Genomic DNA, 23,672 nt, shown 5'->3' with positions numbered 1-23,672 from the left:
GCTCATTTCAATTACAAAAAACAACGGCTCTCGATGACGTCTGGGCGGCGTGGACGATACACGCTCGGGAGAGGTGGGTGATCTCGCGGAGCCAGGGTTGGGGTTGGTGGATCCGTTGGTTCACAGGTGGACCGCTCCTTTCACCTCCTCTCACCTCCTCCACCTCACCATCAGTGTTTGCTCCCGCTCCGCCGGCCGCTTCCACTGAGCGGGAAGAGAGAGAGAGAGAGAGAGGGTGTGGGGGGGCGAGCTCGGTTGGATAAAACCCAATAGCGGCTCTTCAGGTTTGTATGGTAGACGGCTCGGGTGCCATTCGCTTACACGCTATGAAACCTATTAAATAACGGGCGGGTTCAAATGAAGCGAGATCATAAAGTACGAGATGATATTCTACTTGTGCAGGACGAGTAATTCAAAAATACATTAGAGGCACAACTTCATTTTACACGAAACCACCTATCCTGATAGAGGGTCTTTGGACACCAGGCATGGAGTGAGTTTGGAGGACTGTAACTAGTGTATTCATATTTTTGCCAATGCTAACGCCAGTGTTGCATTAATGCTTCCCACTGATTTGTTGCCAATAGTGTGTGGGAAAAAGAGTTTGGTTTTATCTAAATGTTCGGTGGTCTCTCTTATTATGTGAGTATTGTCTCTTATGTGATTATGAAACTGAATTGTGTCCTGTATGTCGGATTCAAAACCACGCGTTTAGTATATTTGTAATAGGTTGAATCTTGCTGGTAGCCTTCTCTAATCAAAAGGTTTCTATCCCCGATCTCGTAGAAAATATGTGACGTTTTGTTTTCTTACGTAAGAATTTGTGACGAATCTGGTATCCCTATTCTCTGTACCTTTACTTCGGTAATCAATTTTTTACTCGATTACGGAGAGAGAGGGAGGGAGAGAGAGGGAGGGAGAGAGAGAGAAAGAGGGAGGGAGAGAGGGAGGGATAGAGGTCTTTATTTGGCGAAATGGAGACCAAATGGCCCCCTCTTCCTTTTAATTAATCGTCATACACATTATATTGTCCATAAAATTTTATGATTGCATCATAAACCAAAATTCATAGACACAGTCAGACATACATTACACATATACATGTGCAGGTATACACCTAAAAAAGCACACATATCCAAAATAAATGAAGGGGAGAAAGAAAACGATAAAATAGGGGAAGTGTAAGCAAAGAATGAGGGAAGGAGAGGGAGGGAGGGAGGGAGGGAGAGGGCGGGAGGGAGAGGGAAGGAGAGAGAGGGAGAGGAGAGGAGAGAGAAAAGGAGAGAGAGAGCGGGGAGAGAGAAAAGGAGAGAGAGGGAAGGATTGAGATTGAGGGAAGTATAGGGAGAGAGGGAAGGAGAAGGAGAGGGAAAGAGAGAGTGGGAGAGAAATATGGAGACATGGAGAGTGAAGGAAAAAGAGGGAGCGTTTGGCCATGTGTGGGTCAATGGGTTTCGCGGTGAGAGGAGTGTAAGCCCTTCTGGTAGTCATTTTCAATCCCGCACCCGCCCGCTCCCAAATGGATCTGGGTACGAATACCCCCGATCATCGTCGCAACAACATATACAGCGATTGGACCTGCATTTAGCGCGTATTATTGCGGGATCAAAATACGGATGTCCGACCGTAAATGTCTAACGGGCGCTCATGTACCTTTCCGAGAATATGCATGGCAATCAAAAAATCACCCTGAAAGTCTAATGAGCAATGCAACCTATTTAGGCGATGAAGAAGGATTTGAGTAATATTTTTGCTAATGAAGTTCTAGTACGGCGAAATGTTGAGTCCTAATCCATTTGTTTTAATGTAACAATTATTGAATTTGCTACTTAGCGATTATTACTGCTTTTTCTCATTTTGGCAACTCTGAGTGTTGTTGAGAGGAAGCAGATTGCTCCGCAACAGGGAACCGCTGTTTATGGATACTCCCACTAGCGGGTAGGCCTATCTGAAGAGAAAGATGTACGAACTGAGCCCATTAGGCACAGTAAACCCGCTACTAAATAAGGTTCTCTTTATGAATTGGCCGCAGCCTGTCAGTTTCCAACTTTCTATCCTCTAACACATCCCATTAGTAGCTAGTCGGGTAATTTGGATGTTGTGATGGAAAGAAATGTTAAGGAATTACGGGGCAGTTGGAGGTGGCTAAGGGGACGGGTTAGAAGAAGCGGGAATGGCTGTGGTTATCGTGATGCACGCATGAAGCTGGTGAACCATTGGAGCAGAATTCGTGGATAAGTTAAATCAATCCATCCGCTCAACAGCATCCCTTACCCTCCCAGTCCTTTCAATTTTCTCCTTTTATTCCTTCAAATGTTACTCAGCTCCTTTTGATGCCTCACGAGAACTCCCAAACTTCCCGCTTCCTCTATCGTTTCCCCACAGCCACCTGTTTTACCGTTGCCTACCATATAACTCCCCTCTCCGACAACATGCTAATGGCAGGCTTCCCGACCATATAAGCACCTCCATTATGACACTAGAAAGTTCGCCAAGTTACGAGAAACCATTATCTTTGGTCTAATCCTTTGTGCTCGTACTCTTTCCTTCTGGAGTCAATCGTCCCAGTAAATTTAAACATTTGTTTTATCGTCCCGAGGGTTGGCATTGGGAGATTAGTTTGGCACCGTACTATAGGGATAATTAGCAGCGGATTGCGCAATATTTCGGGGTGTTAGAGTGGATTTCATCAAATTGGAGACTGTTTTTTAATCCTGTAGGGTGTTTTTCAATTTTTCGGGAGTACATTATACGAACGAGGCATCGCAAAAGGTAGCACATAATATACACCAACCCGCCAAGAGAATTAAACGTAGTTGGAATTTAAGAGAAAGAGAGTGAGCGAGACTACTGCACCCCCACTAGTGGGCACATCCACATAACGGTCAACTATATATTCATCTCCCGTGGGTGAGAATTTTAGGGAGGTACCAATGTATTATTGCATAAATATTTTAAAGGCACCTGGTTAAAATGGAATAATTTTTCTTCATAAGTCATCAGAGATATCCTATCGATTATTTCTTGCATCTTTAAAACTATAGGCAGCGTGGACGAAACTAGCTTCTGAAAGGTGAAAGCTTTCGAGGAGCCAGGGTTGAGCTTTGGAGATCCTTTGGTTCACAGGTGGACCACTCCTCTCCTCTTGCTTCCTCCACCGTCCATGTATCCACTCCTCCTCCCCCAGCCGCCTCCAATATGGGGTTGGAGAGCTTGTGAGTGAGGGTGTGTGGGAAGGGTGAGCTCGGGTGGATAAAACCCACCAGTGGCTCTTCAGGTTTGTATGGTAGACGACTCGTGTGCCATTCTCATACACGCCGTGAAACCCATCAAATAGGGTGGGCTCACATGAAACGTGATCACTTATCACCAGGTATAATTCTACTCATGTAGGACGGCCGTGTCACAAATAAATTAGGTCTGCAATTTTATTCACGTGACACCACATATCCCGGCCTAAGGGCGCGTGATGGAGGGCCTTAGGACACCAGCCATGAAGTGAGTTGGGGGAACGTAACTAGTATGCTCTTATTTTTGCCAATGCTTACGCTAGTGTTGCATTGGTGTTTCCTCCTGAGTTGTTGCGAATAGTGTGCGGGAAAAACGATTGGTTTTTTGTAAATGTTCGGTGGTCTCTCTTATTATGTGAGTATTGCCTGGTATGTGATTATGAAGTTGAATTATGTCTTGTATGTCGGAGTCAAAACCACGCATTTGGTATATATGTAATAGGTTTAATCTTGCTGGTAGCCTTCTCTAATCAAAAGGTTTCTATCCCAGATCTTGCAGAAAATGTGACATTTTGTGTTCGTACGTACGATGTTGTCAGGAATCTGGCCGCCCTATTCTCTGCACTTTCAATTCTGTAGCCAATGTTTGTTTGAGATGGGTCCCATATTCTCCCCGCGTACTCTTGTGTGCAGTTGTTATGAAGATAAATAGTCCGACTCCTTCACTTTTCAATGTTATATTTTGTAATTATACGTTTGGTGAATGCAAACCTCTTAGAGTCCACGCTCAAATAGTGTGTATGTGTTTCCCCTGATAAGATGGCGACACCCAACTATTTTATGTGACATGTTCATTCAGGCATGAAGCGGCTCTTGACGCGATGAAAGTCAGCCCTTAAGTCAATATTATCCACTCCATTCTTCAGACAAAAACATCCGAATCTTCTATTAAAACCTTCTATTGTGCTCCAAATCATGCAACCATGTTAAACCCGGGGGATGAAGGAATAATTGCTTACATTTTCTGGGGCTTTAAACCGTGCCCACCCCAGAAGTCAGGTTCTTTAAAGCATTAAAACTTTCTTCAGATCCAAGTTGCGTAGCGTCGTTAGTCCCTTTGTGTGCTAGGATTCGTAGCTCAGTAGAACCCATGCCTCGTGAAGTTGCCTTCATCGTCTGCATCACCTTGGGAACCTAACCCTTGGTATACACCACGAGAACCCCTGCCTAGGTAGCGGCCTCGGAGTATGGGTCGGTGCTGCAGGCACGATGGTGCTCTCATCCGAAAGCAACTGGTGAACCGCTTGCACCTGTCACTGCGACTCCTCGGCAAAGCTGTGCTAAATCACACTCCAGTTGGAATCTAGGCGAACCGCCTTTGCATCGTGGAAATAGGGCGTTGGAATATGCATTTTTCCGTGGGGAGATTGCAAGGTACCATTTTGCGGGTGGCACCCTACAGCCGAGTTCGGCCATTTCCCTTCTAACAGGTGCCCTCATTTACCATTCCGAGTACATAAATTATGAGGGAGACCGAAAGGCTGTGCGTGAACTTTCGTTCCCACTCACCTTCATAAATTCCGTTACTGTGGCATGCTCACTTGCACCTTCATGGGTCTTCATGGGTGACCGGAATAGGATTTCTATGCCTAAATAGTACGCCAAATCATCTGAACTCATTAAATTTATAAGCTCTGCGACGATGCGTAACACAATATACTCAGGGAAAACAATAATGAAAACTGCTCAACACCTGAATATCAACTCAAAGTAAATTTGAAGCAAAAACACCATGAACTCTTTCTGTCACCATTTATGAACTCTTCCTGGAGTTCTAGTCCTGTGAGTTTGCAAATTCTAGATCCAATATTTAAAATTATTTAAGGTTGACAGGAAGTATTTTATGTTCGCGCCGTAGCTTTGCAGAGAATATTTCCTGGCAAAAGGTGTGTTCAAACCCCGGGGAACAAGACCATAACTATTAGGTTATTCTAAATAAAGGAACAACCCTCATCATTATGGTTCAACTTTGGCGTTTTACACATTTCTGTGTTTGCTCATTAATACTACTCCTTGCCTTAATCTCAAATATACACTGATCATTATCGACCGAGCGTACGGTGGGTAGCTAAAAGAAACATTTACTGAAAGATTAGCAGCGATAATTTTTAAACAGCAGAAAATCATAAAATTTGGTACAATCGATTAAATCACTTGGGTTGCCACAAAGTAGTAGTGGAAGTTATTAAAATTTTTTCACGGGCAAAGAGATTTATGTGTGTGTGTAAATATATATACACATGTATACATACATGATTATGTATATATATATATATATATATATATATATATTTAATATATACGAGGGTCATCCGGAAAGTAGTACCCGTTCGTGAAATAAAGACACAAAAGTAAATATTAACAAACATAAAAAATTTTATTTGAAAGAGGATACTTTAAACTACTTCTCAACATAATCTCCAAGCAAATTAAGGCATTTGTCATAACGTGTGACAAGTTTCTGTATTCCTGCTGCATAGTCCTTCGCCGCCAGCTCATTGAGATACCGAGGGACCCATCTTGCACAAATTTTTGCATAATGCAGATGGTGTTTAACAATTTCATGAACAATTGTTCGAGAAACATTGGGACAATGCTCACAGATGTCATCAATTGTGACGCGCCGATCGTTCCTCACGAATTCGTCAACTGAGCTCACCAGTTGGTCTGTAATGACAGACGGTCTCCCCGAACGCTCATCGTCGTGTGTTCCCCCTCCCCATGTTGAAGTTGCGACACCACCGCCGAACAGACGACTCGTCCATTACATTGTCTCCATACACCTCCTTTAATTGGCGATGAATATCACATGGGCGAACGTTTCTTGCATTGAGGAATTTAATCACTGCCCTCACTTCACAACTGGCGGCGTTCTCAATTTTTTTAAACATTGTAAACAATCACAGAAACAACACAGGCAATGCTAGCGTCACGCAACTTGGCTCAGAGAAGGCAGACAAGCCACTGAAGCTATCTGACCTCGTCCAGCGGCTACTCGCGTCGTCAGCACTTCATGCGGCACGAACGGGTACTACTTTCCGGATGACCCTCGTACATATATAATGATGCATATATATAAAATATGTAATATATATAATATATATATAATAATGCATATAGATATTATACATAATATATACATATTTCCGTATCTCTGCTACTCATGAGATTGCCAAAACCAAATAGATTATATGAGTGATAAATAGATAAATCCGATACCGCACCATCGAAATTCTAGTGAAATCGCCTGCGTGTTGGTCCTCGGCACTACGAGAAGCTAACCGATGCAACACTCAACACTCCAACCTAATATGAGGGTGCACTTGTTGCTCGCCATCAACCGAGGCACACCTCCGGCCCCACGGCTTACAAGAATGCTGAAATCGATTTGAGCTCGCCTTCGGGTCAGCCAGTACGGGGATCAGACACAAGAATATTGCACATAAGGGTCAAGCTTTTCAGTGTAGCAGACAAATTGTGCGACAGGTCAAAGAATTTCCTAATGGTAACGAGTGGGTGCGCACACCATTACGAATTGCCTGAGAGTAATTCTATCTCGATTCTAGAAATATCCTCGGCAAAGCTACGGCACGAACATAAAATACTTCCTATCAGCCTTGAATAATTTTAAATATTGGATCTAGAATTTGCGAACTCATAGGACTAGAACTCCAGGAAGAGTTCATAAATGGTGATAGAAAGAGTTTATGGTGTTTTTGTTTCAAATTTACTTTGAGTTGATATTCCGGTGTTGAGTAGTCTTCATTATTGTTTTCCTTGAGTATATTGTGTTACGCATCGTCGCAGAGCTTAGAAATTCAATGAGTTTAGATGATTTGGCGTACTATTTGGGCATAGAAATCCTATTCCGTGGCAATAAAAAGCTGACCGAAGAGTCAACTCATAAGGTTCAACCGTTTTAATCACCTTGGCAAGGCTTCCGTGTTTATTTTTACGAAACAGTGAAATGGGACTTTTACTGGACTCAACTGCCTCCATCCACATCACTTCTGGCACTTACTGGATATCCACAGTTTTAGTACAGCTGGCGAGAGTGAAAATCTGACTTATTGTCCAGCTACAGCAGTCATTTCTTGCGCTAAATGAGTTGCCTAGACGGGCGCAGTCGAGTTTATACCAGACCTTTAGACACAAGCGGACTGACTTCCCTACTTTGTACCATTCGAAAAACTCCAGCGTTCTCCATTGATCTCTCTCGACCGAGTGAGGTGCGAGTGTTTCTGGCAGGTCGTCGGAAATGAACGAAGTGGTCATTTCAGTTAAGTGAGTGTAAAATCCTATTCATATATCAAGTGCACGGCGTGCGGAGGATAATATTTTTGGTAAACAGTATTGATCATTTGTTTACCCAATTCAGACACATTAATGTGACCCGAGAGAGGGAGGGGGGAGAAAGAAATAAAGAGAGAGATGGTGGGAAAGGAATAAAGAGAGAGAGAGGCAAGATCGAAAAAAAATAAAAAAATATTTAATTACATGTGTGCCTTACTCATCGTAATTGTCCTTTATTTTACCTTATTTATTATAGAAATTGACACGGTGTATGAAAACTTTAATTGTTAACATTATGATTCTGATACCAGGCTGATAAGTAGGGAAAGAATTGGTGAGAGTTAGAAGTCGTGTAACCGCATTACTACAAGTCACTTTCAGATAATCATTAGCTGGTTAGATCTTTTTCTTTATAAGTGTTCCATTCTACTATAATATTTTACTTCCAGAACGATTGTCACCATAGCCTACGCTGTGTTTTCAGGGAACGAAGCAACAGGTGTTGGGTTTTAAACCTGCTATCTGCTATAAAAATACGGCTATGTGACGGACTACTTGTATTTTTCGCAGGTATTATGTAGTCCAGCGAAGTATCAAGAGGAACACCAGTAGCATTTAATTCGGCGGAGTAGATCGAGAAAAGCGAATAATGTTTCAAACGTTCCCTGTATGCTTTCCTTTTATTTTTTATTGGAACAGAAATCAGATACAAATATGTCTACAGATAATTTACATTCTCTGATTTGGTCCTGGAAAAGCTATTTGAAATGGAGCTTTCGCTGAGTTCAATTTTTAGACATTTCAAAGAAAAATTTGATGTATTTAGGTTACGGCTTATATGGTTAGGGTTTCAAATTGTTATTTGAAAGAGGGGGATAGAATCAAAGGGATCATTAGGGAATGAAAATTTTGTACCGAAATGTGCTAGCAATTAAAAAGAGCAAAGAATTCTCTAATGCTGTAAAAACCCTGATATGGCTATTAGTGCTCAACCAATACTAGATGTGATGAAGATATTTATGTAAAATTAGTAAGATTTTGCCTCAAAAATTATTTCAAGCTAACCTTTTGCTATTTCAAAATAAATCAGCTCTGGTATTCAGCAACCGTTTTGCTTGAATTTGCCAATCACAAGACTATCAAATGGTAGCGACTCCTCAAGGCACAATATAAGCATACGAACAACAGTAAATTTGGTTAATTGCGGGATAATCAATATGTGATCAATAATGTAAAAGTATGCATTACATTCAATCTATTTTAAAACAATAATTTCCGTTATCCTCTTTATTTCATTTGAAAAAAATATCGATTTTCTGTCACTACATAAGCTAGCTAGATCACGGCATTTGACGGAAAGTTAATTAAAAAATTAGAAATGTACATCATTTATAACTATTAGTGGTACTAAATATACACTTCGGAGTACAAAGAGCATTAATATGCACGTGAAATGGTTGCGAGCATTCGCGATTATTTTATTTCAGCTCATAGATTTTTCATTTTGCTAAACTTCACAAATGGGATAAGCCAAGTTGGTAATAATGTTTTCGAATGGATATCATCTCGGTGCTATGCTCAAATTTCTCAACCACCTCATCATTATTTCGGGTCGCAAATATAATCTACTGCTTATTTTACAATGTCTATTTTTAATATGGATCTCTACTCCAGCAGTTTCTATTTCTTTGCAATCTTTTTGGGTAACCCGGAGAGCCGAATGCGATATAATTTAGCAGGTTATATAATTAAAAAATCATTGATCGCTGTTGAAAAAGTAATTGGTTAAGATTGATAAATCGGTTATAATTGATAAAAGATTTTTCGACTGCTAACAGCAGCGATTGATTCCATGAAATCACATATCAACGGCTATTAACTGTCATCACGTAGATGCAGCACATGTTTAAAAGTGCGGAGTGTTGAACATTTTAATTCTACCTGAAGATTATGACTAAGCATTGAAACGCGTTTGCACAGAATAAATCGCTGAGGAAAATTACAAATTCATTGCTTCACAATAACTTCCCATGGCGTTCAATTTAATATGGCAACACAGGACGTGGGATGGAACTTAAAGTAAAAGCGCAATTGTATCCGCATGAATTACCCATATATCCTTCCCGAAGAATCCCTCAGCGGGTGTGGCGTTGGAATAGGGTGGAGGAAGTGGACGCAGCCGTCGGAAGGGTGGATGGCTCAGGGTAAATGGAGCGACGAAATTGAAGTGACGGTGTGAGATCGCGTAACGAGGCACGGAATCGGTGTCTCTTTCCACCCTGAATATTTTAGCCATGAGATCTAGCTAAGGCAGTTTGCACTTCAATGGCGTTAACGGTGATGCAACGGGATGCCTGGAGCACCTTAATTCAATAAACCACCGCAAGGGATGGAAAGGAGAACCTTGGGATGAAATTGAAAAGACGGAAAGCGTCTAAGTCCTGGCATCCGTCAGCGGCGCCCTCAATGAACACGTGCATGAATCATTAGAGGCGAAAATTTGCGCAGGAACACGCGCTGTGCCTGCAAAAATAATGATCGTAGGCCATCTGGGTTGGGATGAAGACGCGAACGTATGGGTGACGTCCATTTGGCGTGGGAGGAGGAGTAGGGTGGACATATTAACTCCAGTTTGCCGAAACATTCGGAACGCGAATGTCATGTATGATGTAAAAGATGTTTATTATTATTGTTATAGGTATTCTAACGGTTAAGGTAGGTTTTGGATTGACACAAACTCCCAAATAATTTTCTTTTTTCTCCTAACAAAACATAACCCAACATCCTACTCTACAACAAGCCCCTCTTCATGTCCGTATACTTCCTCACTTCATTCCGTTCAACATTCCAATACTATCCTTGCCCCATCCTCTTTTGCCTTACATTATCTCCTCTATCACAGTCTTCAACATACTATTCCCAACCAATGTGCTTTGCATCCATTTTTTCTGTCTCCTTAGGATTCCTCCTAGGAATCCCCTCTCAACCCCGGCCATGCCTAGCACATTCTCATTTGTTTTTCATTCTGCCTACTTCACCTTCTCCATTCTTCTCCACACCCAAATTTCAAAATCTTATAATGTGTTTAAAGAACTGAAAATATCTTAAATTTTGGGCTTAGGTTTACCTCAGTGTTGGTGACAATGGTATTGGTGGCTATCAGGATTTGTTATCTTCATTAGGGAATTATTCCTCATCGTTACCAATGGTGCGGGCTGAAATGAACTCGAAAGCTCTGGCATGCACGTGCCTAAAGATGACGCCGCAGCTCTCAAAAGCCCCCCTGCTAAAAATATCCCATCCGCGTGAGATTTTGAGGCACTATTCGCTCAACTGACTGTCTCGGGAAATTAAAGATTCAGAAGGTTTTTTGTCGATTCGGCGATAGGTGCATTTTCCTTATAAACACAGTGATCACACGCCATAGTTTAATGATTCTAATGGGGCCAGGAAAATAATGCGAAAGATGCGAACTAATCGATTCCATGGCGTAAATCAACCTACTTTAATCCTATAAGGAAGTTTTCATGAGAGCCGGGCTGTGGTTTACAGGTACGCTATTTCTGTCCCAGGTCTAGAATATAAATATTGATTTAAAATTGAAGGTTTCCACAATCGTGAATATGTTTCTCACTCCAAGACAATATTAATACTCATCCAATTCCAAGATTTATACGGCGCCAAGTTAAAAAAAATCAGGTACTGGGGATCTCTCCAAATTGTGCCATATGCGGTTTCCCTGAAAGATCTGTAATGCGTTAAATCACAACGCTCGGGTGGAGCTGAGGGTGCGCAGAGGCCTCACCCGAGATCGACCCCCGGCCCTACATTTGCAAGCTGAACGCTCTACCTATTAGGCTACAGGTGCCATATATCACCTTTCTTTCTAGTACAATATATCACTTTTGTAGGGCAACTTGCGTGTAAATTTTATGTTATTTATTTTTTACTTAATTGTGGGTCCAATCTCACTTTTCAGGACCGTACGATTTTGAATACTGTAGTTTTAGAGAGACACAAATAATGTCGTGGCAGAGGAAATTAAATCTTTTCATTTGAAATGCACGCCATTGTCCTAGATCTGGGATAGAAGTAACTTACTTCCTAACCACGACCCGGCTATCATGTAAACTTCCTAACTAGACAAAAAAATGGCAAATTTGCGCAATAGCATTCAGAGTTCGCAATTTTCTTAATGTCATGCCGGGTAAATTTGAATCGATAAACTTCGAAGCACAGTAAACCTCCATCCTTGTGAGTGAGGAACAAATATCTGCTGCATAGTTACATTATATGCTGAGTAATCGCAATGTGATTGATACATAAGGCTTCTTTTTTTGAGCTATTCAGTTGAGAGAGTGAATTATGCGGCAGGAGGAAAGGACAAATTGGTAATAATTCTATTTGAGCTATGGAGGAATGTAGAAATCTTCGTGTCAGTAATGCATATTTTGAGATACTAGCATTGTCACGGGGATCGAGATGTTGCGGTGGCTATCGTACTGGCTTCCCATCCCGGCGGTGTTGAATATTTTTCAGTGGTATCTCGATCCCTACTTGAGGTCCTTTGTGGAGGGCACTTTGAGTGAGTACGCCGTGCGTCGGATGGGACGTTAAGCTGCAGACCCCTTGGTGCCTTTCGCTAAGAGTAGGCTAAGAGTAGGTTTCTCTCCACCCTTCATCCTTTCCTGTCCATCCCTAATGGCGCAAATGACCTCGGCTGTCGGTTGCCTCCCCTAAATACTACTACTACTAGTATTGTCAGCTAAGCCAACGCAAATTACAGTAGCCTATGTAAAAGAAGTACCAAATAATAGGTTCAAACCTAACTGAAACAGTGTATTACAAAAATAATAATAAATATATGTGTAATAAACTGATCTAGTAAATGATAGAAAACGATCATATTTAGGATAGAGAATCTTAGGGGTCCTTAAGTTAAAATGGTTTTTTACATTTTACAATTTTTACAATTTTTAAGTTTACAAACCATATAAAGGAATAAAAGTCAATTTTCAAACTTAATATAATTCACTGACTTTTCTACTGCCATTTCCAGGTAATAACACATCCTGTTATGTCTTTACCTTAACCTAGAACCATGGTTGGGAATTAAATAAAGCGTGAATTTGTTATTTATATCATAGTAAAAAATAACGCATTTTCTCTGGGCAATACAAGTTAATTTAAGAGTGAGGGAGAAGGGCTAGAAACGTTTGCATTAAATTGCAATTCATTTGTATTGAATATATTTAAAGCATGAAGGACTTGAGAATATTTCGATGAATTTAACAGAAAAAATTCCAATGGAAAATGTTACATGGAGAATTCATAAGAGTCTTACCTGAAGAAGGCCGGAAGCTTAAATTTTCTTGAATGGGAATGTCCTTTCATGTGTTTTCTATTTATATTTTTGTGTTCTTTTGTGCCGTCCAAGTACTATATTGCTCTCGTGAGTGCTTCTACATCATTGACTAATACATATTAATATGGGCTTTCTAATACGAGGAAGCAGGCTTTAGGGGCGCAAATGTTTGCAATGAATTTGAGATGCTGAATTATAGCAGTCTCCCACTTTTCCGTTTCCCTGGCTGATTCCCATCAGACATAGTTAATGTATCACTCAAGTTGATAGCTATAGATATGTCCAAACACAAAAAAATAGTCGAAAATATTTGTTAAAAAATTCATATTGCGTCGTGGGAAATTTTCTGGCGCAGCTGCCGACGCCGTGCTTCAGTTCATATATTTAGAGAATGAATCCTCTTCGTATATATCGGGCTGATTTCACTAAATTACGTTCATCAAAAATAAAAATAAAAAAAATTGAACAGTGTTTTCCATTGCGTGCTCCGTTGCACGGCGTAGTTGCTGCGCTCCGGTATTCATCCATCCATGCACACCACTTGTGGAGGCCCGCGTAGCCAGCCCGTGGACGCAGGTGACATTTCCCTGCAAGCGCGTGGCGGGAGAATGCGTCCCATAGGTCATGCGGCGATGGCGGAAATTTGCGGTCGTGGTCACGGCTGCCCTTCCCCGGTGCGTGGGCCGGCCGTAGCACCGGCGGGAATGGACGATTTTTTTCTCTTTCTCCTCTTCTTTTCCAAGGCGGGAGCCAGCCACCAAACGCTGGAGAGGTAATCGAGTGGGCGTCGGGAGCAATGCGATGCGTCCGCCACCCACCTCATAGCTCCCGGGAGCCTGGGCGGGCGTGGGGTTCGACCCCTCCGCCAGCTCTCCTTTTCCCCTTCCCTTCGCCATCCCACCCCTCCCGCCCACTTCGTCGCCATAGTCCCTTCTTCGCTACCGGTCTGTGAGGGGCTCGACCCAAACTTGGGGGGCCACGTCGAGTGATCCGCGCGCGGAATTTAGTCCGGGAGATTTATTCTGAAAATGTGAGATGGGCGTTCGACTGCAGATCTTCTCATCATCATCTCGCGGATATCAAGCCCTTCGCAGAATTTTCCCCTCCATGCGAGCGGTGCTAAGGAGCAACTGGGCGCTCCGCGGGCGGGCTCCGTCCAGGCGGTTTAGATCTGACGTGAGCTCTTGCACCCGTTTTGGTGGGGGGGGGGGTATCGACGTTTTTAGGATGGGAAGGGACCAGGCTCGGGCGAGTGTTTTGACTTCCACGGTCGATAGACCGGTGCATGAAGGGGCGGGGGAAGAGAGAAAGGGAGAGGGGAGTTGGGGTGAGAGGGAAGAGGAGGATGTGTGGATGCTTCGTCGTGACATCAGTGTCATAAGTACGCGCAGTATTTACGTCATCAGGGCGGAGTCGACCTTTATAAAGTGGACTTACTAAGCTAAAGCTCTTCTTTCTGTTCAGTCACTTAAAAGAAGTTCCATACAGTTGTTTCAATGGTGAAATTTTTTTTTTTAATTTTGCGTGCCAAAAGTCATTCCAGGTCATTCCCGAATATGTCGCATACTATTGAGGGCGTCACAGATTCCTCCTTATTTGTTTAGGCGAGTATTTTTTTGAAGGCTGACGGGAGACGCAGGAAAGTTGCCACGGATCAGCCAAGAGTCAGTTGCTCCTACCCGTGATTTTTAAAAAAAGATTTCTGCTCAAATATATTATTAAAGTAATTTTAAGAAATCTCACGACAGTTTTTTAAGTCTATAAATGTATTATTTTAATTTCTTGGGACAAGTGTAACTGGAAATGAAGGAAATGAAATTGTAAATAAGTAGTAGTCGGTTAAGGAATAATTTTTCATGAATTAATCTTCAAAGTCTCCTTTTGCTTGTTGTTCTCTCGCGGCTTTCAAACATTTGGCGGAACAAGTTATTTTGCTAATCCAAAGAGGGAACTATAACTGATAAATCATACTCTTTCTCCCACTGCAACGGATATTGCTCGCTTCATGTCTTTTCCCTCGGAGCGTATTGGTAAAAAATGGAGGATAGTATCGAGGGCATGAAATGACCTGTCGGCCCGTCATTTATGCATGATTTTGCCACTCGCGGCGAGAAAGAGGGAAGATATGAATGATTCCATTTCGGAGTTAATCATTTTTTTGCCAGATCGTCAAATGGGGAGGGAATGAAGAAACGCGTTGTGTTTTCCTCTCTGCGGAAATTGCTGTTGTTTTAAACAAGTAAACCGCAGCCGTTTCATCCAAGATAATACTCATTTTTCGTGATAGCATTTCCTTTATTCATGACCAGTCGAGTCTGTCGCTGAAATTCGTGGCAATTCTTGTTCGTGCGTGGCAGACGTTCGTCTACTTTTTATTTTTTTTTGAAAGTGCGACTGAAGTCCCCACTTCGCCGTTGGAATGTCACCATGTACGTGCATAAAATGCACTGCGTAAAATACTATTTCTTTAGGGTGTATGCCGGCACAGATTTGAGGTCTGAAACTGTTGATAGAAATGAAAATATACGGTATCACCACGATATAATCTCCAAGGCTTTAAGTGACGTCAAAATGTCATGGAAAATTTGCTGTGGTCTAAATTCGTTTTCGGCGTATTGCAAAATCTATGATCGAAGGCTTCAAAATACTTATGCATGCGAACAAGTACTTCAGCGGTTACATAACTAATATTTAGAAAATTTTCCTTGGGAAATTTTTTTTATATCACAACAGTTTGAAGTTATCTCCAGAAAAATATTTCATTTAGCATACAAGAGAGCCGTTAAGCCCCCGGAAATGATGAGGATACCATTAATTTCTCCCATCGACCTCAAAGGCATGAGCGCGTTAATCAACGTTCCCTTTTGTATTTGTCGATGTCAAAGCACCACTGCATTTATTTCCTATACTCACATATATTTTAGTTGGAAAAATAATTAATATTTATTCGTATTTTTAATTATTCCAACTCCGAGCCTCGCAACCTAATCATTATTCTTTTTATTAATAGGAAAAAACTGGTGGCAATTATTTTCTCCAAGCACTTTTTATGCTACAATGATTTGATATCAATTTTCAATGACACATTTTTATGCCTGTGTATTTTGTCACTAGAAGGGGGGTCGTCGAAATAGTACGGGAAAAGAAACCTGAGATCGGCGATCGAGTGACGAGGATAATTTGAATTCTTGCTTTCAAACGCCCACTCACCTCGGTGGAAGGAAGGCCCCAAGCCACGCGCACCGAGTCGGCCCACTTTCGAATCAATCTAGCGCGGGCGCGTCGCGACTCCTTCGTCTCCGCGGAATCGTTCGGGACTCTAATGGAAAATGACCTCGAAGTTGTCGGGGCGCCGAAAAATAAAATAAAACTGTCTTCAGAGGTGAACGGTCTTCCTTTAACCCTCCAGGTCCCTACTCTGCCGCCGCGACCGGGCGCCAGGAGGGCGGCTGGCCCACCCTTCCATACACCTCCATCTCCATCCCCACAGCCCCCATTGAGCAACTCTCGCCAATCCTGCACGCTTTTATCCCTCCCTTCATTGTCAATCGTAGTTTCGTTACGTCGGCGTCACCTGTTAGTGCTTTTCAAATATCACTCCGGAATGAATGAGCGTGCAATTGAATTGCACCCGTTATGGTGCATCGATCAAATCGAGGTAGGAGCGAATGGGCCCAACCCCCATTCTCTCCCGCCTTGATTTGATCACCCCTCTCTCTCGCCCACGTGAATTCCTGGAAAATAGCAGGAAGGATGAATGACGGAGAATTAGAGATTGAAATGCCATCGACACGTTTAGTTAGCTAGCGAAAGAAACGAGACGGATTGAAATCCCTCCCTAGGGAACATTTTTGGAGCTTCCAATTCGAAGTCTATCGTGGAACTGTGAGGGCTGCTCTGCGTGAGGGAGAGATAATTAATTTTTGGAGTTGGGCTTTATACAAGAGTTCCGCTCGTATAGTTTGGATTCCCATTATGATGGTCAGCTCTGGTTAAAATCAACAAGAATATATTCCGGATAGCGAAATAATATTTGAATTGCAATCAGTGAAATATGATAGCAGTAATATGTGGTATATACGATATAAATATTTACGTATGTAGTATGATATGATGAAACCCGTGAAATATATATTAAGTACATATTTCTTCATTTTGAAATTACCACGCATGCTACGAGATGGGGATTTGAATTATCAGAATTTATCGCGACTGTTGAGGTGATACTTTTTCCGTAAAATATTCATCGTTTATCATGAAATCTTGTCTCCTCTTCTGGCGCGTAAATTATTTCAATTATATTTTTTCCAACTGCCATATACACAGGAAATACAATTACCACAGCTTACAATTCGATACGAACGTAGTATTCAACCTTTAAATAGAAGTTTATTCAAGCGGGTAGTTCATTTCCTTTTATTGAAAAAGTACGACCAATCCCATAGTCTGGTGTGAACACAGTAGGCTATGGACTTAATTATTCCGGCCGAAGTACGTTTTGTGCAGTTCACCTTTCAGTATCATTGTAAGCACTAGCATTCTTGGATATTATGCTAAAAGGAATCTGTATATATTGCAAGATGTGTGTGTGGTCAACTTAAATGAATGACATGGTTACCTGCAGTTAATGAAACTTGACTCGTTGACTTAATTTTTCCGGCTATAAACGTTACGCCCTCTATTTAGAGAATAATTAATTGTGAGAAGATGTTTTTAATAATTAAATGATTTTTAGGCATTTGTTGAGCATCAGCGATTACTAACGCCTTTAATTTCGACATTTATAGTTATCTATCATTTTGTAATCAAGCCCCGCACTTAAGTAAGGTGGAGGACTAGAGTACAGTGGACTAATAAATTCAACGATGAATGGATCATGATGTAGCATTAAATGCCATTTTATTCTTGAGTTGTGACTGTTGATATTTTCGATCTAAAAAGATACATTCTTGGGCGTTATCCCAACTAATGGAGCTCAGGTATTCTTGAGAAGGAATATTTTGGAACTGAAAACACACATTTTTTCCTTAGTCCTACTTATCATCCAAATTATAGGTAATGCAAAAATTGAATATGTTCTTCAATTATGCAATCTAATTCAAGTAAAAATCGATATTGGATAATTCATCTTTATGGAGCAATGATATGCTACATAGGGATGATGGATTTGGCATCGGTGTTCATGAAATATTGCAAAATGATCTGTACCAAAATTAGCTCTAATTGTAGAATTTTCCGAGAGTACGATTCGTGAATGGGTCGTAAATATATTTATAATTACTTGAGTATAATGGTAATTTGAAAAAGACGGGATAAGTGCGTGCAAGAGATATTTAGAGGTATTGGGGTGAGGAAGACGTAAAAAAGGAAATATATTAGTCATCAGAGGAAGATGAAGGAACTGAATGGGCATCTTGGACGAAACGAAGTTTTTTTAGAAAATATTAGAATTTAATAATGGTTTAGAGGGAAATAGACTGCTAGGGTGTTCATTGAATTTTTTAGGGGAGGCTAATTAAGAAATATTTGTGGCAGTGCTTGATCCCTCTGAGATAGTACCAATGTGTACCAATTTGCCGAATAAAATTTACCTCTGACTGAAATATTACGTCAATGATAATAATAAAATTGAGCGAGCAACCGAAATGGAAATCCGTTTAGATAAATTTAAATGGTGTGACAATCGTTTCAATTAATTCAAGTGTTGGATGGGAATGCGTTTGTCTAATTCGCCCTCAAGAGTCCTGGAACTCAAGAGGAGCTTAATAGGATTCTTGTCTTCTTGAGATAATTCGTGTAAGCGGGTCCGAGAGTTAGGCAAGCCGCCTAGCATTCTGCCAAGCAGTCTCGTCTGTTTGCACCCGAGGTGGTAATCGCTCCCCCCTCTCTCCCTCATAATTTTTCCTTCCCTTCCTTTCCTCCATTCTCCTCCAAGATCGCGGATCCCGCAATCCATTTCTAAACCGATTTACAATAGCCTGTGCGCCGGGAAAAATGTTTGATATACGCAGTAGGTACCTGCCGGCTCATTTGCCTTCACGCGGCCGAAGAAAGTTTCGTTTTAAATTCGATCCCATCTCTATGCAAGTAGTTATATTTAGCCCAGTTTTGTATCAAAACACGCTGCCAAATTTCATTAGTTCACTTTTGCTGGTTTTCCCCAACCCTCCTTAAACCTTCCTTTTTTTCTCTCCCTCCCCTTGGCAGTTTCTTATCTCCTGGGATCCTATCCAGAATTGCCTTCAACTCAGGCGATTTTCGCCTTGATATTGCTTCCCGCGTCCTGGCCCGCTGCCCCTCTTTAATCTTTACGTGTAATGTGTGTTGTGACTCAGGCTCGTCTATAGCCGTAACTATCCACTCTCCTCGAAAATTTTCCGGGTTATCAGGAATGTACCATGAGCGAAGTGGTACTTTCTAGGTGGATGATGTGGAAGTAGTCCTCTCTGCTTTGATATGCTCTACGTTGCCGACGTTTGAATGAACCTCTCGTTTAACGTCCTCGTGATCTTCCTGTTTTCTACTCCAAGCTAACTGGATTCACTTTTGAAGCTTGCTGCATGCCAATCCTTCCCCGTAGGATGTATTTGGCTGTATAACTTTCCGTCTGCTGAAATTTCGTAACGGCTTTGCATCGTGAAATTATAAATCAATTAAAAGTTTCATTTTGGTGGTTGAGGATGTAAAACACATCGCGAACTTGGGCGAAGGGCATGTGGCATTCACTCACGCACGGGGTTGGTTGGACTAGTGTAGTTCCCCGTGCCGGCATTTAGTTTCTGATGAAGTTCTATCGACCCGGAGATCGCAGCACTTGGGTTTCAGATGGGAGCGTTTGAAGCTATCACACTTAACCTGGTACCCTCCGGTGACCAGCGGCTAAAATGTCAACCCACTGAGCATTATCTACCTGTGACACTCCACATTTTATACTGCGTAATTATGTGGTTCGTTTTTTAAGCTGCATAATAATCTACCTGAAGAACGTGCTTTTGGGCGTCTTCCTTCAAGACTAGTCCTGAGGCCAGAATCAGCCTAAAGAAGTCTGTTTGTGTTCCCTTCTTTGCAGTCTGATCTGCATTTTCCTCTATACAAAACAAGTATAAAAATTTTGAATGTTTTTTGCCTTAAGCTGAAGTAAATATTGCCGTAAGTAAGGCATACTATATTAACTAAGACTTAGTTAAAATGCCTTGTCAGCTTCATTATATCCTCTTTCACTTTATCCCTTGAAGGCCAATTATCAGAGCAAGTTTACTGAGACCTAATTTTTAGAGGAAAAGAAAAATGATAATACTTAGGTACTTTTCTTAATGACCGTTTATACCCTCTCAAACAAAGCCTAGAAGCGTAATTTTAATTGAAAATATTGAGTTATTGAAAATATATGACTTTTCAGGGAAAACCATCAATGTGAATTGACATTCCAACAGCACACAAAATACCTCAATGGGATGCTATTTTCCTCTAGGGTTATTCAAAATTAGTTTTTACTAGCTTCGTTATAATACCTCTTGACATACCCTTTAAAACAACATTGTTTTCTCCCGATCAAAAGAAAATATTATTTAAAACGGACTATTGCCAATTTAGATAGCCATGATGCCAATTTTCTGTTCAACAGAAGTTGAATATGATGAAATTGCAAGCTGCGCAGTTTTTTGCCGCTTCAAAACTCCCCTAGAGTAGGGAACAAGCAAAACTGCTTCACATTTACAGATAATTTACATACTTTAATTTTTACATGATTAAATATTTATCTTTTTCGTGCGAGATTTGTTCTTCAGGTCTGACTTGACTTCGGGTAGGGCTACTTGAATCCTGTCTTTTGGTTTATCACAGATTTTTTGGTAGTGGTCTACGAGATAAAGACAACCTGAAACAACGGATTTTATGAATGGGACATTGGTCGGATGGTTAGGGTTGGATATACGCCTGTCCGCTTTGTGCTGAATCTACCCGTTTGCGTGATATTCAGTCATTGGCACCGTGACACCCCTTCTCGTCGTGTACCCGAGGCACGCGTTCCTTTTTCAATGCATGTCACCCTTATTTCCCATCCATCGATCGGAGTGCTAGCGGTGTCGGACCGTATACCGCAGCCATTGTGTACGTTCTTATCTGCCGCTCGCAGTAGCATTTAGGAGACGTTTAGGTCAAAAATGGACAGGTTACGGCCACTATCGGAGGTGACGGAAGGTAACGGTATGTATGTTCAATGGACACTGAGTGGAAATGCCGCCTCCTCTCTTGTACTGCTCTGGGCGCTGACTGGAGCACCGGCAATCAGAGGCAGCACACGCTCTCAGTAGTGCGAGCCGGGAAGTGACATTAAGTGAGCGGCTTGGGTTCGCGGTAAAAAAAAACTTGGGCATGCTCAATTTAGATGCATTTCCGCATTGTCTGTGTGCTAAATAACTGAAGACACGACTAGAGTGTCCCACAAATCTGCGAGCATGCCCGCTCTGTTTTCAAAGTATTCGAGTTGTGGTGAAAATACCAAAATTGTAAATTCCTCAAATGATCAATCTCGACCGTGTGGCATCGTAAGGCGTAGAATACAGTAATTTTGGCATTTAGAAATGAATTTCATGTTTTTTTTAATTTTACCATTTCAACTTTTTTACTATCATGAAGAAATTCCACGAAGTAAAGCTTGCCAATGCCTAATTAACTCTAGTTTTTCCACCATGATTTCAGATCCCTCTGTGGTGGGACAGATAATAAATACCCGGGCTGTATGAGTGTAGGAATTGCTCACTCAAAAAGTATATCTTAAATATTATCCTATTTGACTGCCACTATCAAACATACATACATTCAATTGATTACGGGTGGGGAAACGGACCCATTAGAACTCCCTATCCCCATGCTGCTCTGACTCAAAAAGTCCAGTGCAAGCTGCCAGGCGCCAAAAGCTTACGATTTCCTTCAGGGGTGTGCAAGCGAAAATCAACTTGACCGTCCATGCCTTTACCAAATCATATGACCTTTACAAGGCATTCTTAGGGGCCCTCTGAAGACTTGAAAGAAAAGAAATGAAAGGAAATTACAAAGGTGTCCTTGAGCCCAGACAATCTGATACACCGAAGTCAACCAGAAAATTTGACCCCGCGGCCATCTAGCCGTTACTTTTCACAAATTTACTTACAATCGTGAAATAATCTTTATTTCAGGAAAATTCACCCAAGTTCCAGGTATATTACGAAATTTCTATGAATTAATTTTTGAAGAAAACGAAGTTTTTAGGGGGTGAAAATAAGTATATAAATTATTGTATCTGTCAAAAGTTAAATCCTTTACTTGGTGCGAGCATATATACTCCATTTTTGGAACCGTAATCACTGATAGAGGCTCGTAGAACTGCAATACGTGAATGCGCAAAAAAATCAAATGATTTTCCCCAGATTAGCATGTAAAAGAATCGGTGTTGCGCCTATTTTATTCTTTAATGCTATCTACATGTTCAGGACGTGCATAATTTCTGCAAAATGCTGAGCCTAATCTAAGTTCACACAATGTTCCAAAATTTTGTAATCCTGCAGCGAATAATGGAGGCGAAAGCTTACGTTTGAAGCATGCAAAACAATTAAATGGGAGATTCTTTGGATAATCAGAAGTTTTCAAGCATTAAGTGGCCTTGTTCACATGAGAGATTTAAAACAAAAACTAAAAATTTGATTGCACTATGTTAAAAGCTATATACTAAGAGCGCAGAATAATTAGGTATGTAACAACTGCAAGCTTTTATCCGAGATCAATGTAATGATGCTTTAAAGAGTGATATGTGGCATAATGCTCTTAGAATTTGAGAGGAAAAAAATTTCCAGTCGGGTCCAAACAGATCCGTTCACATGGATGCCAAGAAGTCAATTTGACCCGTTATCATATTAACGGAGACAGCATACATGTGTGTGTGGTTCTTTGATCGTTTTTGGCACTTTCCCATTTTTTAATACTCCGAGAGCATCTGCAAATTGAAGTAGACAAACCTCTTCGGGAGTTTGAATACTTTGAGTACTGAGCACTGCTGAAACTACAAATGAGACAGGTATACTGCATTTTAATTGAGTATGTATTAAGCATATGCGGACATACATCAAAGTTGGCCCCAATTAAAAATGCTCAATGGTGAACTTTCAACTTAATGTGCGATTCTTCTTTTCAGTGATTCCAAAATCATACGTTCCGACAGGGGACGACAGGGATGAGACTGTGACTGCTGAGCCAAGGAATCAGCAGGTCAATCAGCACGCCGAGGTCTCGGCAGGGAGTAGTGATCCTATTGCTTCCTTGCCCACGTCGGCTGCTTCCTCATCGCAGCCCCAGGCGGCACCGCATTCGCCGCCGGTACCTGCCCAGCAGCAGCTGCCGTCCGCTGGCCACAGTGAAAACAGTACAGGGATCACCATGCCCTTGGGTGGTTCAAGTAGCAGCAGCAAGGGCTTGTCCAGCTCGGATTCATGTGAGTAATTATTTGTAATTTTCCAGGGAGTTTTCGCAAGCTTGCCAGTTCGGAAATTTAATGTGGAATCCAGAAACTGTCGCAGGCGAATCCATATTGGCGCGAGAAAAGCGATTAAAAAGTTAAAAACTAGAACCAAACTTAAATAGTCAATAATTTGTTGACTATGAATATTCATGCTTTATTCTTCCATACGTATTGACCTTCTACACCAGAGAAACCGTGACTTTTTGAGTGACAATTGGGCGTAAAAACTCCT

The 23,672-nt window shown here is 41.4% G+C and overlaps 1 protein-coding gene across 2 annotated transcripts in view; it reads left to right on the top strand.

Moving 5' to 3' along the window:
* The window catches only part of LOC139686073 (cAMP-dependent protein kinase catalytic subunit 1), a 317,835-nt gene that overhangs the window by 131,154 nt on the left and 163,009 nt on the right, over positions 1–23,672 (top strand). For both annotated transcript variants that reach the window (XM_071583192.1, XM_071583191.1), the window contains exon 2: positions 23,117–23,413. In XM_071583192.1, the coding sequence (XP_071439293.1) occupies positions 23,117–23,413 (297 nt within the window). The remainder of the gene's footprint in view (positions 1–23,116; positions 23,414–23,672) is intronic.

Source organism: Hetaerina americana, unplaced genomic scaffold (genome assembly GCF_022747635.1).
Source record: "Hetaerina americana unplaced genomic scaffold, ioHetAmer1.1.p SCAF_13, whole genome shotgun sequence".
Lineage (NCBI taxonomy): Eukaryota > Metazoa > Arthropoda > Insecta > Odonata > Calopterygidae > Hetaerina > Hetaerina americana.
The sequence above is the reverse complement of the archived record's forward strand: the minus strand, read 5'-3'. Positions and strand labels throughout refer to the sequence as shown.